Below are 15,680 nucleotides of genomic sequence, written 5' to 3'. Positions count from 1 at the left end.
CCAAAATTCTGAGTGCATCGAAGGTAGCGTAGTATCCTTTTTACGGCAACCCAATGAGAGTCGAGAGGAGCATGTAAAAATTGGGACACCTTATGTACAGCATAAGAGATATCTGGACGAGTAAGTGATAAGTATTGGAGCATACCAACAATGCTCCTGTAAGCTTGTGGATCTTTGCATTGTTCTCCCGAATGTAGACTAAGTTTGACAGTGGGACATGCAGGTGTAGAAATAGCATTGCAACCATCCATGTTCGCTTTTAGTAGTAAGTCTGATATATATTTAGATTGGGTCAAGAGTAGGCCATTTTTTATCTTAATGACTTCAATGCCAAGGAAGTAGTCTATGTCTCCAAGCTCCTTGACCATGAAATGCTCACGAAGAGAGAGAATGAGATGTTGCAAGAAGTGAATGTCATTCCCTGTAAGTAGTATATCATCAACGTAGACTAAGCAAAATGCTTGGTGTTGGTCTTGCTTGTAATAGAAAAGGGAGCTATCGGCATTGGAAGCATTGAACCCAAGATGAAGAAGTGCAGATGCTAGTTTCTTAAACCACTGTCTAGGTGCCTGTTTGAGGCCATATAATGACCTGTTGAGCTTACATACATGTCTTGGTTTATCCTTGTCGATAAAGCCAGGTGGTTGCTCCATAAACACAACGTCTTCAAGATCTCCATAGAGGAAGGCGTTAGATATGTCAAGCTGCTTAATAGGCCAATTGTTTGTCACAGCAAGAGATAAGATAAGGCGAATGGTGACAGGCTTAATGACCGGAGAGAAGGTTTCAAGATAATCGATGCCAGGGCGTTGGTGGAAGCCCTTGGCAACTAGTCTTGCCTTGTGGCGTTCAACAGTTCCATCTGGATGGTGTTTTACACGAAACACCCATTTGCAACCAACGACATTTTGGGCATCAGTTCTGGGAACAAGTGTCCATGTATTGGTGTGCAATAATGCATTGACTTCATCTTGCATGGCTTGACGCCATTGATCATGAAGGACAGCTTTCGAAAAACATGTTGGGACAGTGCTGGCTTCATTGACAGTAGAGAATACTTTTGGTTTCAAGTGCCCAGTTTGTGATCGGGTAGTCATGGGGTGAGTCTTTTGGGGTTGAGAAGGAGTGGCAGAGGAGGTTTCTATGGTATGTATTGGGTGGGTTGGATGGTTGGTGGTGAGGTCAACGATAAGGGATAGACCATCTGAATTTGTTATGGGCATTGTGGAAGAAGGACTCCTAGTTATGAGTGTTGGAGAGGATTGGGATTGTGGTATTGGGTTAGTGTTAGGATTGGGTTGAGCATTGATAGGAGTTTGTGGCTGGGTGAGTGGTGGTTGTTGATTTTTGCTTGGTGTAAATTGGTGTTGCGTTGTCAAGTGGTGGGATGGTGAAGGACTAACGTGGTGAGTAGATGAAGTTGGGATAAGGCTAGGTGGAGGGCCTAAAATGCTGGGTTGGGTACGTGGAGGTTGCATGAGGTTGTGATGGTGGGCATCACATGCTGGTGGAAGTGGAATTAACTTATGCATGTCATGCGGAGACTTTGGAACGTGACGATCAAGTTGCACAGAGTATGGAAACACCTGTTCAAAGAAAAGCACATGTCGTGAGATGTAAATTCTTTCAGATTTTGGATCTAAACAATAGTAACCTTTATGCAATTTACTATATCCCAAAAAAACACAATTAGTAGATCGAGGATCTAATTTATGTTTTACATAAGGCTTAAGCCAAGGATAGCACAGAGACCCAAAAACTCGAAATTCACAATAATTTGGTTTGATATGGAACAAAAGCTCGTATGGAGTAGATGGTGCTGTGTGAATAGACGGAAGACGATTAATGACATAAACAGCTGTATCAAAAGCATAATTCCAGAATTTTAAGGGAACAGACGCATGATACAAAAGAGCTCGTCCAGTTTCAACAATATGTCGATGCTTTCGTTCAGCACAGCCATTTTGTTCGGGTGTGTGAGGACAGGAAACACGTTGTGAAATACCATTGTCAATTAAATATTTTTTGAGAGCTTGGTATTCACCACCCCAATCTGCTTGAAAGTTTTTAATGGGTAACTCAAAGTATTTCTCAACGATGGTTCGGAATTTAATAAAAGTATTCATCACATCCGATTTGCGCCGCAAAAAATAAATCCAACTATATTTAGTGAAATGATCAAAGAACAAAACATAATAACGATAACCATCAATGGTGGGTATGGGAGATGGACCCCACACATCAGAACATATTAATTCCAACGGTTTACTGACCCTAGAAACAGACTCTGAAAATGGCAATTTGTGCATTTTGCTAATGTTGCACGCATTGCAGGGAACACTAGGTGAGAATTGACCATTAAAGGACAAGTTATGATGACTCAATAGACTACGAACAGTACGATCATTGGCGTGACCGAGACGAGCATGCCAAGTGAGGTATTCAACATTGTGAGACTGTGGGAAACTGTTTGTGGAAGGACTGAGCGGCATGGTGTAGAGGCCATTTTCACTCCGGCCTTGGTAGAGGATCTGTTTCGTGCGGATATCCTTCACAATAAAAGAATCAGGATAAAATTCAATAAACACATTATTCTGGTTAGTGAAGGCATGAACAGATAAGAGATTTCTATGAACAGAAGGAGAATATAAAATTTTATCAAGGTGGAAAGAAACATTATTAGAGAGCATAGTAGAGGAACCTGTATGGGTAATTGGAATGGTCTTACCATTGCTGATCAAGACTTCATTTGTTCCTTGATAGGGTGAAGAACGAGTGATGTTTCCACGATCTGCAGATAAATGATAGTTGGCTCCAGAGTCTACCGTCCATGACTGCACAGGCTGAGTTTGTGTGGAGGCAAAATTTGAGGCTGGTTTGGCGTAATTGAATGATGGAGGTGGATTAGAAGGTTGAGGTGTGGGACATTGACGGGCAATATGCCCGTGACCTTGACAATTATGACAGATTGTGTTGGGATTGACCCGAGTGTAGGTGGTGTTGAAAGAAGGAGAAGAGCGAGCACCTCTTCCACGACCACGGTTTGATTTGTGGCCACGAGATCTAAAAGTTTTCTCTGCAAGCTGTGCGGTTGGTTCAATAGAGTTGTCAACTGCTTGATTTTCAATTTGTAATTGAGCTTCCTCACTAAGTAACAAGGCATATAAGTCATCATAGGTAATTGGGCTGTTACGTGCTTCAATAGCCCTTGTGAAAGGTCTGTAATCAACACCTAGACCTTCTAAAATATCACTAATAAAAGCATCATCCGGAATAGAACATTGGAGTGCTGTCAATTGGTCTCTAATTGATTTGGCACGCTGCATGTATACATCAACAGAATCGCTTCCTTTGCGAAGGTGTTTGAGTTGTTTCCGTAACTGCTGGATTTGTGTCCGAGATCCAGAGGAGAAAATCGTTGCTAATTTTTGCCAGGCCTCCTTTGCAGTTTGGAGACCAATGATTTGAGGTAGTAGAGTTTCTGAAATTGAGCAGAATAACCAGCTTAGCACTAGCTGGTCTTGACGATACCAAGAGATATATTCAGGATTAGGAGTATTATCCGTAAGAGTTTGAGGCGGTGAAGCAGCGTGTGGAGCTATGTGGTCAGCAAGATTGTACCCATTTAACAAAGGCATGATTTGGGCTTGCCATAAAAGATAATTGCTGGAGGTTAATTTCACAGAAAGATATTGGGTGGCATTGGGTAACGAGGGAGAAGAAAGAGAAGAGAAACTTGTGTTGGGAACAATGACTTGTTGCTGGTTCATTTTCGTTGAGAGCTGTGAGGCTTAGTTTTCAAGCTCTGATACCATGTAAATGTAGATACCACAGTTTGTGTAAAACAGAGCTTGATAATTCTCTGTTGATCAATGCATTTATATATACATGAGTACATGGTTGTTATAAAGTTCTTATCTAGTAGTTACAAAGAGATAACAATGAATTTCAAGTAGATGAGTATCTGGTATGCATGGGATAATGATTGTAGGTAGATAAGTATCCGGTATACATGGGATAATGTTATTATCCTTCATCACGTACATCCTAGAAAATTAAAAAAAAAATGCATTTCATAGAATGATAAAGGTATTTGGCACTCTTATTATTAGAAGTTAACTATAATACACTTACTAATTATACATATTTTGTAAAACACTTCTAAAAATGTATTTGACAATCCACAATTACTTTTAATTGCTCATTTTATAAAGTGTTTCCACAATTTTACAATTAATGTTCTATTAATTTTCATATTTATTTTTTTTAATAATTTTATGACACAAATTTTAAAACATTTTAATTTTCTACAATATTCTACCATCATATTTTTTCTAATAATAATAATAATAATAATAATAATAATAATAATAATGTATAAGTGATAGCTAATTTTTTGCATTTTAACAACGACCTTGTTAACATTTAATGCCCTAAAGTAGCTATACCTAAAAATTTATGATTTTAATTAATTGAATCATTTAATAATGTTAATATCATTGACTTTTCCTCTAATTTTAATTAATTCTATATAAAATAGTATTATATTTTTTAAAAAATTGCCCTAATTTCTAAAAAAATAGAAAAAAGTGATGATTTTAATATTGTATTTAGAGAAATTTTTGTCTAAACTTAGCTCATCGTAGATCCAAGATATAAATATATAGAACTTATATATTTAATAAGTAGATCCCACTACACATTTTTTATATTGGACTAGATATCTTTGCAAGGAAGATAACTAAAATATTAAAAGACATACTCTTGCAACTTTTTTTTGAAACCACATATTCCTTGCAACTTAAATAAAGGCAAATTATAGAAAAGAAAAATTGGCTGATTTAATGCATTGAACAGGAGCGCAAGCAACGTAAAGATCAGAAAGGCTACTCTTGTTTTTATTTCAAAAGAGAGAGTTGACATACAGACAATCTTGTTTGAGATATTATTATTATTATGAGCATTCACATCTCTCTCTCTCTCTCTCTCTCTCTCTCTCTCTCTCTATAAATAATTCATGCAACGCAGGCTGCACCATACAGAATAGCTGATTAGAAAATGGCACTCGCGCATTTTGTTCTCATTCATACCATATGCCATGGTGCTTGGGTTTGGTACAAACTCGTACCATTGCTGGAGGCTGCTGGCCACAACGTAACAACACTGGACCTCGCAGCCAGTGGTATTGACCAAAGACAAATTGAGCAGATTGGCTCGTTTGATGACTACTCTGAACCCTTGTTGACGTATATGGCTTCAATCCCCAAAGGAAAAAAGGTTATACTTGTTGGCGAGAGCTGTGGAGGACTCAATATTGCTATTGTTGCAGATAAATACCCTGAAAAGATTGCAGCTGCTGTTTTCCACAATTCCCTTATGCCAGATATCGAGCACAACCCTGCTTATGTTGTGGATAAGGTACCTTTGCTTCTGTTCATCTCTGCTTTAATTTGTTTTTCTGAAAATCAAAATTATTGAACAAAACTAATCTTTTGTTTTCTTTGTTTCTCTTATTACACAGCTCTTGCAGGTCTTTCCTGACTGGAAAGACACCGTGTATTCAGCCTACGATAACAACGGCGAGAATATAACTGCATTGAATCTTGGCTTCGAACTTATGAAGGAGAATATATATACTAACTGCCCTATTGAGGTATATATCACCTATAGGAAAAACTCAACTATACATGTTTTATTATGAACTCAAAACATAAACATCTAAGGAAAAACTCAACTATACATGTTTTATTATGAACTCAAAACATAAACATCTAAGTTTCATCTATTTTACGTATGAGTCCTACTATAAATATTGTGTTTTAAGTTCATAATAGACTGAATCTAGGCAAAATTTTCTCCATTATCTATATATAGATTAATTTCACTCGTGACTAGAAATATGACATAATTATCACGTCAACTTGTTTTATTGATAATTTTAAAACATAGTTTGACCAATTTCCTTCACATCCCTTATATATTTTCACTCCCTTAAAATCATATAAAGAAAAAAATAACAATAGGAATAAGAGAGATGATTACCAATTAATTTTAACTTAGTCATATTATCTCAAGTTTGAGTTTCAATAAGAACTGGTTATACTAAAAACTATATTATAAAGAGAAAATAATTATCCTAAAATTATGAATAAAAATACTAATGCTATTGTTATGCTAATGTATTTTTCTTTTTCTTTTTTTTTTCCTTTTAAGGATTATGTACTGGCAACCAAGTTGGTAAGGAAGGGATCATTGTTTCAAAATATTTTAGCTAAGAGAAAATTCTTCACTAAGAAAGGTTACGGATCAATCAAGAGAATTTATGTGTATAGCAATGAAGACAAAATATTTTTACCAGAATTTCATCTCTGGCAGATAGAAAATTATAAACCAGACAAGGTTTATGTTGTCCCTGGTGGTGATCATAAGCTGATGCTTTCAAAGCCTATTGAGCTCTTTCAGATTCTCAATGAAGTGGCTAATACATATGCTTGAAGTTGAAGCATTTTCTATTATGAATATGGAAGCAACCATAAATAAAGTATCTCACAAATTAATTGGGAAGTAAGTTGTACTAAATTAAAATAAATTGTTTTGTGTTGCTTATCCATTTGTTTAATTTTATTAATCTATAAATAAAAATATAGAGTAACGTTTCAAGTTTGGTTTGAGTTCTCTATTTACATGGTATGAGTTTTGTATTTAGAAAAGAATGAGTTTGTACTATATAATTTTATTTTATTTTATTTTATTTTTACATTATATCCATTTTACGGTCCCTTCCAACAATGCTTTTTGCAATGATCGAACTTAAATTCTCCTCTTGGGGGCGTAGTAAACCTTATATAATTATCACTACACCCAACACTTGTTAATTTTTTATTATACAATTTAGTATCAAATAAACAAGTTCATTAAGTGCTTGGTATCAATAAATTTATAATTAGAAATAATTAAATTATAAAAAATAATTATATAAAATAAAATAACTCATTATAAAAGTGATAATAAACTATCAACTAAAAAATGGAAAAAAAAAATCTTTAATGATTATGGACTTTTATAACACAATCCTATTTCATAGGAATGCCAAACTAAGCTACAATAGTTCTAGCTGCTTAAATACATTTATTGCTTTCATAATGAATTCAATCCCTTAATTATAGTAATATTCAATTATATTAGTGAATTTTTTATGCTTAGATATGAGGTATATGGTAGATCCACTTGTTAAATATATGGTATCACATATTCGTATCTTGGATTCTTAATTAACCGAGCCTAAATAAGAATTTTGCTATATTATTATTATTATTATGATATTGCTTTAAAAGTTATAATGATTTTGATTTAAATTACTATGATTTTACTTTAAAAGTTGCAACAGTTTTAATTTGTAAGTTTCAACTTAGTCCTATATATGCTTGCTTTCTCTTGGCCTTTCTAATATAAGAATTCATAATATATATATATATATATATATATATATATATATATATATATATATTTATGTCATTGTCGTACTAAGTTGGATTTTCAATTTGGTTAAAGCACCGTACATATTCTTTTCCTTTTACATAGGCAAGCCAATTATAAAATTACAAAATTAACCTCCACTTGTGATTGGAACTCTAAAACTTAAAAATATTACACATAGGAAGCAAACCCTCTTAATAAAATCATAATAATTTATTAAAAAAATATTATTTTAAATAATATTAATAAATATGGTCAAAATTTAAAATATATCAATAATAAGTATAAAAAATTTATTAGTTTAAAATTTTAATGAAAATTTAATTTTTAAATTGTTTGTTAATATTTTTAAATTAATATATTTAAAAGTTATTTTTTAAACAATAAATCCAATAATAAGGACGTCATGCCCCGTCATTGATGTGGGAATACTTCCCATCAGGAAGGAGATGAGAGGCATAGGAAAGACGAGGCTAGAATTTGCAGATGAACTGGCAAGGGTATCTTGTTTCACTTTTCAACAAGCCAGCAAGATATTTTTTACAAAAAAACAAAAATATGAATGACTAATGATCTCCTTATGTTCTTATTAAAAAAAAATCTAAATAATTGTTTTTTTTTTGAATTTCACAAACAATTTAATTATTGGATTAAAATATCACATTTTAACTCTTAAGATTTTAATTTAAATAAAGCTAAAAAAATCATATAGAATATAAAAATATAGGAAGAGCTTGTGGCCGGTTAGTATATGTTAAAATTATGACTCAAAATCATAGTGAGATTTAGAGATAGACCTTTTCCTATATAGAGTAAAACTTTTATTTTACTATTATTTCTCAATTGAGAGAAACTCTTAATCAGATTAGGAGTAAGGGAATTAACGCTATAAATAGGAGAATGACGAAAAATATTATTTAGTTTTCAGCTTATGAAGTGAGGTTGTCACTCATTACAGAGAGGGATTTTACCAATTACTGAGGATTTTATTTTACCCATTGATGAGGAGCTCCTGCCCATTGTAGTCTCATGGAAGGAAAGATGTTTCGGCCTAAGGTAGAAAAAGGACATAGAACTCAAAAGGAAAGAATTCTTGTTCTTTGATTAGAAGGCTATTGCCCTTAAAGTTTAAGACACCATTTATGGTGTAGCAATAAATAAATAAATAGAATTTCAAAATTAAACCCTTGACTTCAGAACAAAAAAAAAAAAAAAAAAAAAAAAAAAAAAACTATAAAAATTTTACTAATAATAATAACTTGGAAAGCAGGTATATGTTTCAACCGTACGTATATGGTCTGGTTGAATACAGGCTTTCTTTCCCGTCAGGAAATTAAGATCTCCAGAAATTGTTTAATGGCAAAAAGAGAGAAAGCGAAAGATTTTCTTTAACAAGATTCAGTCAAACAAAGGCAGAGTTTAACAGAAAGAAAGAAAGAAAGGTACCTTCTGATAATCTACAGCACAAGAAATGATGGGTTGTGCATAACTGCAGCTCCAATCTTTAATTTCTTGGTATTTATCAGCAAAAATAGCAATATTGAGTCCTCCATGGCTTCACTGCACCTCTCTCCAACCAGCATCTTATTTTCTCCTTGAGGGATTGATTCTATGAACGTCAAAAATTGTTCAGAGCAGTGATCAAAAGAGCCAATCTGCTCAATTTGCCTTGGGTCAATACCACAGTACTGGTTTCAAGGTCGAGTCCAGTAAGGGCTTGACTTGAGGCTTGGTGGTATGTATGAGAACAAAATGCGTGTATACCATTTTCCCAGTTAACTCTTCAATCTTTACGATTGTGTTCTCTATTTATACTAATAGATTCACCATTCTTCACTTAATATCTCCAGTAATAAAATATTGTATCAATAAGTCTTTAAATTTAACATTAGCTTATTGACTTCGAGCAATTAATTTTTAAAGTAGATAGAACATGTTGTTGCCATCATTAATATTAAGTATTATTATTATTATTGAAATTTCCTGCAAAATTTTGAATCTTGATTGTTTGCTGAGACTTTCTTTTTTCTTATATTTTTCTTAAGCTTCTTTGTTGGGTGCCTCATGCATCTTTTTTTAATCCTATCAATTACAATTAACATTTTTTTTTTTTTATATTTGCCCTCATCCCCGGAGAGATTGATGGCAGTATCGTTTGAACTCAGGAAATTTAAATTTTATTAAATTTAATAAAATAAATAAAATTTAAAACTAGGGAATTTAATTCCCTTAATTTTTATATAATTTTTTATCGTAAGCAATTAAATTCATAGATTTTTCAATAAATTTTTACGTATAAAAAAATCCATAGATTTTATGAGTACTTTCATAATAAAATAATTGTCTAAAAAATTATTCATTAATTAAATAACGAATTTTACAAAGTGTTTCATTGGGATAAATAATTTATAAGAAAAAAATTTAATTGAATTTTTATAAAATTATGTTTGATTTTTATTTCTTTTAAATTGAAAAATTTTTTAAGTTAAAAATAGAAATCGAATTCTTTCCTTCTAAATATGAGAATTATTATTATTATTATTATTATTATTATTATTATTATTATTATTATTATTTAAGTGATAGCAAAGTTAAGTTGAAAATCCGTCCGGCCATTGAATAGTAAAGATAGAAGATTAAGAATTTAAAATTTAATTGAAATTAATCAAAATTTAATTAATATTCTATTAAATATAAATAATTATATATTATAAAATTAATAATCTCTTTTTTTTTAATTAATTAATAATCTCTTAAAAGTAGTAATAATGTATTATAATTAATAATTTAAAAACATATAGTGTTTTTTAAAAAATATTTTAATGTATATTAATATAATATAATTTAAAATAATAAAATAAATAATTTATATATATATATATATATATATATATGTTTTTTTTTTTCTAATAAAGATCTTTCATCGGTTACTTTCAAGTTTAAAAAATTCGGGTTTACGTCCAAACTGAATCGACTGTTGATTTTTTTTTAATTAAAATCCGATTATGAATTAACAAGTACAAATAATTATCAATCAAATGTGTTTTAAAAAAAATCTATCAATTACGTAAAAAATTATTTGATTTTAAGGATATATTAGTGATATAGTATGGATAGAAATCCGATTCAAACAGAAAGGGATTCAGATTTTCAAATCTGGAACAAATAAAAATATAAGGTGTTCAACCAGGATATGATATATTTGGATAGAACATAAGATATTCGATCGGGATGCAATATGTTTAGAACATAAGGTGCTCAGTCAAGATGTAATATGTTCGGATAGACCATGCGGTGTTTGAACAAGAAGTTAGGAGTTCGTATGAAATGCAGGATGCTTGGACAAAGTAGAGTATTCGGTTAGAAGTTGGAATTATGCTGATAGGATGTGCTAGGTTCTCACCGGGAATTCCGCTACACTGTTAGTAACGTTTTCGAAATATATGAAAGAAAATAATTGGATGTGAGTTGACAAATCCCGAGTAGGGTGGAAAAAATATCATACTCTACCCTATAAAAATGGCTCATGACATTAGTTAAGTTATGCAATTTTATTCTATTATTACTTTTCAGTGTTTGCTCTTTCTTTGACATTCACTAACTTCATCATCGAAGTGGCCCCAGTTAGGCCACCGACCTCACCTCCTTTTTGTTATAGGCAATACATAGATTGCTCACTGACCTTAGAATCACAGATTACATCAATTAGCATTACAAAAATTAATTTAATGATCTTCTCTAAACTTTGTCTTTGGTTAGAAATCGTCAACATTCAACTCGAGAAACCCACAAGTTATTAATTTGTATAGTAGGTATGGAGCCAAAACAACATAGGCATGAGGAATCAATCAATAACTGGGGAAGTGATTATGGTACATATATATCTCAAGTTATTAATTGCAATTAATGGATCCTTTTAGAAAGTCAAAACATCGCCATTATGGAATAATTCACTCCGGCCACTAGAAATAATCCAACCTCAAACAATTCTACCAGCATGTTAGGAGAGCACTATCACCTTGAAGAAATTCTTAAAAATTATTGACCATAATATAAAAAATTTGAAGAATTTAGTCAAATATATTGTTTTATTATGAACTATTTTTTATTGTTTTATATTTAAATAATTATGAATACAAAATTCTTCAAAAAAATTATAAATATAACAATTTTATAATATTTTATGAAGTATATCAATATTTAAATATAAAATAAATAATTATTAAATATAAAATTTAGATATAAGATTATTTTGTTAATAAAATAAAATTTTAGGGACTAAATAATGATTGATATTTGATGGTTTAATTTTTTTTTTTAGATCAAAGAATTAATAAGTTCTTGAAAAAGAGAGTATTACAGAAAATTTATTTGATCATCTACAATAAAAATTATCAAATCATCTATGAATAGAGGATTTAATTATTTATATTTATATTTTTTTTTCTTATTAGAAGGTTATGCTCTATGTGAAAGCTCACTTTATCTTATGCTAAAATATTTAACTAATAAATAGGAATGATTAAGATTTAAACTCTAATACTATATCAAGGAGCTAGTCGACCTAAAATTTTAAGTTTCTATCTCTACTAATACTGAAATACGTTAATGGACTGAAGGACCACTTATACTATCGGATTATTTTATTAATTTAATTTTAATTAAGATTTAAAATTAAAAATTTATATTCTTAAAATTAATTCTAGTATTGCTGACTTAAAAGTTCTCAATAATTTTTGAAGGATTCTTGCTTGATAGTTGTAACACTGTAAGATGACTTTTTTTTGTCATATTTTCGAAATTTTTTATGTAATTGTTATTTTCTAATCAGTCCTTGCTGCATGATTAGAACAATCAATTGGCTGTATACTTACGATTTGCGGTACTTACAACTTTATAATTCGATTGACCATTATTAAAATATTTATTACAGTTACACAATAACTATCAATAACAATTAACAAGTACGACCACTTCTTTTGACAATTCTTTTCATTTGAAAAATTCTTAAAGATTTGAAAATTAACATGTTTTAATAATCTCATACATAATAAAATATAGACAATTGATCCAGTGGGTGGCGGAGTTAAAAAATTAATTTTGAAAGAGTCAATATTATTAATTTAATATATTATTTAATTACACTTATTTTTTTTATATATTTCATATTCATTGTATATTTTGAAGGGTTAATATTGTATATTCAAAAATACCATAATAGAGTGTAATTAAGCTATAATTTTTTTGAGGGTTCTAATACTTTAGAAAAATTTTGAATATATAATAAAAAATAGATAATTTCAATATTTTACATTATTTATATCTTAATAAAATAATATTTTTTAGAGGCCAATTTTTAAAATAAAATAATTTTATCTAAAATAAATTAATTTTTTTATAAATATATATATGTACACAGAGAAAATCTAAAAGAATTGGAAGGGCAAAGCTACCCGTAGTCCCATAATATGAGAGATATATCAATCGAAAAGCCACGTTGATTTACTTCATGTCATCAAAGACAAATTTGCTGAAATAAGGGAGAGTGAAAAACTTATATAGATTTGATTTATTATATATTTAATATAGAAATATGTAAATCTCATTTAGTTTATTGGGCAAGAATTTCTCTTAATATGTACTTTTTTTTTTATAAGTAAATCTCAGTTACTTTATATTTAACTCAATATAGACCAAATTATACAGACTTATGGGTGGCTGAAAATTATAACCCCAAACCGAGCTCTCATACCATGTTAAATTCGGAGAGAGTGTTAGTCAAACTATAATTTAATTCATTTTGATTCGGACTTATATAAATAATTAGATTGCTTTATATATCAAAATGACTAGTTAAGTCAATATTATAATATAACTACTTATATTTACCCTTTTATTTTTATATTTTCCAGATGTGAAATTTATAATCTCAACAGTTATGAACCCAAGCCACTGCTAACTTTGAATCTTGATTGTTTGGTAAGACTTTCTTTTTTCTTATATTTTTCTTAAGCTTCTTTGTTGGGTTCCTCATGCATCTTTTTTTAATCCTATCAATTACAACTTTCTTTTTTCTTTTCATATTTACCCTCATCCCCGGAGAGATTGATGGCAATATCGTTTGAATTGAAGAAATTTAAATTTTATAAAATTTAATAAAATCAATAGTTAAAATATAGGGAACTTAATTCCCTTAATTTGTATAATTTTTTATGGTAGGCAATTAAATTCATAGATTTTCAATAAATTTTTCTTTATAACAAAATTCATAGATATTATGAGTAGTTTATTATAAAATAATTATTTAAAAAATTCCTCATTAACTAAATGAGGAATTTCACAAAGTCTTTTTTTTTTTAGAATAAATCATTTACAAGAAAAGAATTTAATTGAATTCTTACAAAATTTTGCTTGAAGTTTATTTCTTTTAAAATAAAAAATGTTTTAAGTTAAAAAAATTGAATTCTTTTATTCCAAATATGAGAATTAACTAGAAAAATCAATTAAATTGAATTCTTATAAAATTTTACAATCCAAATAAAGAGAAAATAACATTTATGAGGTGAGATTTCAAAATAAGAAATTTAAGAAATTTTAATAGATGAGATATTTTTAATAATTCATAGATTTTGTCGTCTTTTTTATTATCAAAAAAGTAAATTTCAAATGAAATTTATGGCTTTTTTTTTTTTTTTTTTTTTTTAAATGCCTCATCTAATATCCTTCATTTCAAATTAACATTGCTTACGTTTTTTGTCCTGAATTTTGCTATGCTAGTATGATACACTTTCGATGTTATATGTCATATGTAATCGTTCATGAAATTTAAGCTAAAAATGATGAATATTTGAAGTATGACTATGCCAACATATAAGTTTTTCCTTTTTTATATACTTGCGTGGATATAAGTTAGGAAAGATTATTATTTAATCCCAGCATTTTAATAAATTAACTACTTAGTTCCTTTATTTTAAAAATTTACTATTTAGTTTCCTTATTTTTAATCCGTTAAAATATTTAGTTCCTTCGTCAATTTTTTTTGTTAGTTAATAGATTTTAATGTTAGTTAAACTACTATTTAGTCCCTTAATTTTAGTAAAATTAATTACTTGGTCAATATATTTTGAAAAGTACTACTATTTTGTCCCTTTAATTTGGTTCTATTGACTCTTTGGTCCCTCTCATTATTTTTTATACTTAAATTGTCCTGACCCTCTCCTCCTTATTTCTCTCTTTGCTATTATAAGCAAAAATTTTTATTAAATTAAAATTCAAGAAAAACTTAGTATTGACACTCACCGCTGTACCCTGGTCAATAAAGTTCCCCAATACACCCATCTAAGGACATGACATGCTAAGTAAAAAAACCAAGAGACAAACAAATGAAGACCAAATTGAAAGAAAAGCTACAAAATACATTCAAAAAACCAACAGCAATCTGAACCGAACAACTAAGGAAAGTAAAAATCGAGCACAAAACAAGTTTCAGACTAATCCTACCTTATTTCTCTCTCCCCTTATTTCTCCCCCTCTACACCTGCACCCCTCTTTCTATCATTCTCTCTCTATTTTTCATCTTTTGATAGAAAATGGTACAAGCAGTCTATGCAAAATGGTTAATCAATTCCCATAAATCTCCAAGTAATCAAGGTAATAATCCAAGTAGTCAAGGTAATAATCCAGAAAAAATTGTTTGCAAATAAAGAAAGCACAAAATGATACATAGGAAATTGAATAAAAATACTTAAACAATTTAAGAAAATGTAAATTCAAATTTAGTCTCCATACAACAAAATTTTCATTTTTATTAAGGAATGTACTTTTCAAAATATTGTGTCTTTTAAAATATAAGGACAAACTAATTAGTTTTTACTAAAATAGAGAAACTAAAAAGTAGTTTGATTGGCATTAAAATCGATTAACTAACAACAAATTTGATGTAAGGACTAAAGAGTTTAATGGAAGCAAAATACATTGATTAAATAGTGCATCTTTAAAAAATATAAGGACCAAATAATTAATTTAATCAAAATAGAGAGACTAAATAATAATTTTTCTATGAGTTACTGATGGGGCAAATCCGCAAGTATACGGGTCGTCTCAAGTAATAAAGTGATGAATCAAGTATCGTTCCCACGAGGATTTGCTGTTTAAGTACCAAACTATGAATGAAGCGATTATTTGGGTTAATGATTAATGAATAA

At 29.8% G+C, this 15,680-nt stretch overlaps 1 protein-coding gene across 1 annotated transcript; it reads left to right on the top strand.

Annotated features, from left to right (window-relative positions):
* The first annotated feature begins 5,005 nt into the window (after positions 1–5,005).
* On the top strand, positions 5,006–6,673 carry LOC110641290 ((S)-hydroxynitrile lyase-like). The gene is made up of 3 exons (XM_058128723.1): positions 5,006–5,418; positions 5,522–5,653; positions 6,214–6,673. Exons 1-3 carry the CDS (start codon positions 5,059–5,061, stop codon positions 6,493–6,495), a joined length of 774 nt encoding a protein of 257 aa, XP_057984706.1. The 5' UTR covers positions 5,006–5,058; the 3' UTR covers positions 6,496–6,673.
* Positions 6,674–15,680: the final 9,007 nt, after the last annotated feature.

The sequence above is a fragment of the Hevea brasiliensis genome, chromosome 10 (assembly GCF_030052815.1).
Source record: "Hevea brasiliensis isolate MT/VB/25A 57/8 chromosome 10, ASM3005281v1, whole genome shotgun sequence".
Taxonomy (NCBI): Eukaryota; Viridiplantae; Streptophyta; class Magnoliopsida; order Malpighiales; family Euphorbiaceae; genus Hevea; species Hevea brasiliensis.
The sequence above is the reverse complement of the archived record's forward strand: the minus strand, read 5'-3'. Positions and strand labels throughout refer to the sequence as shown.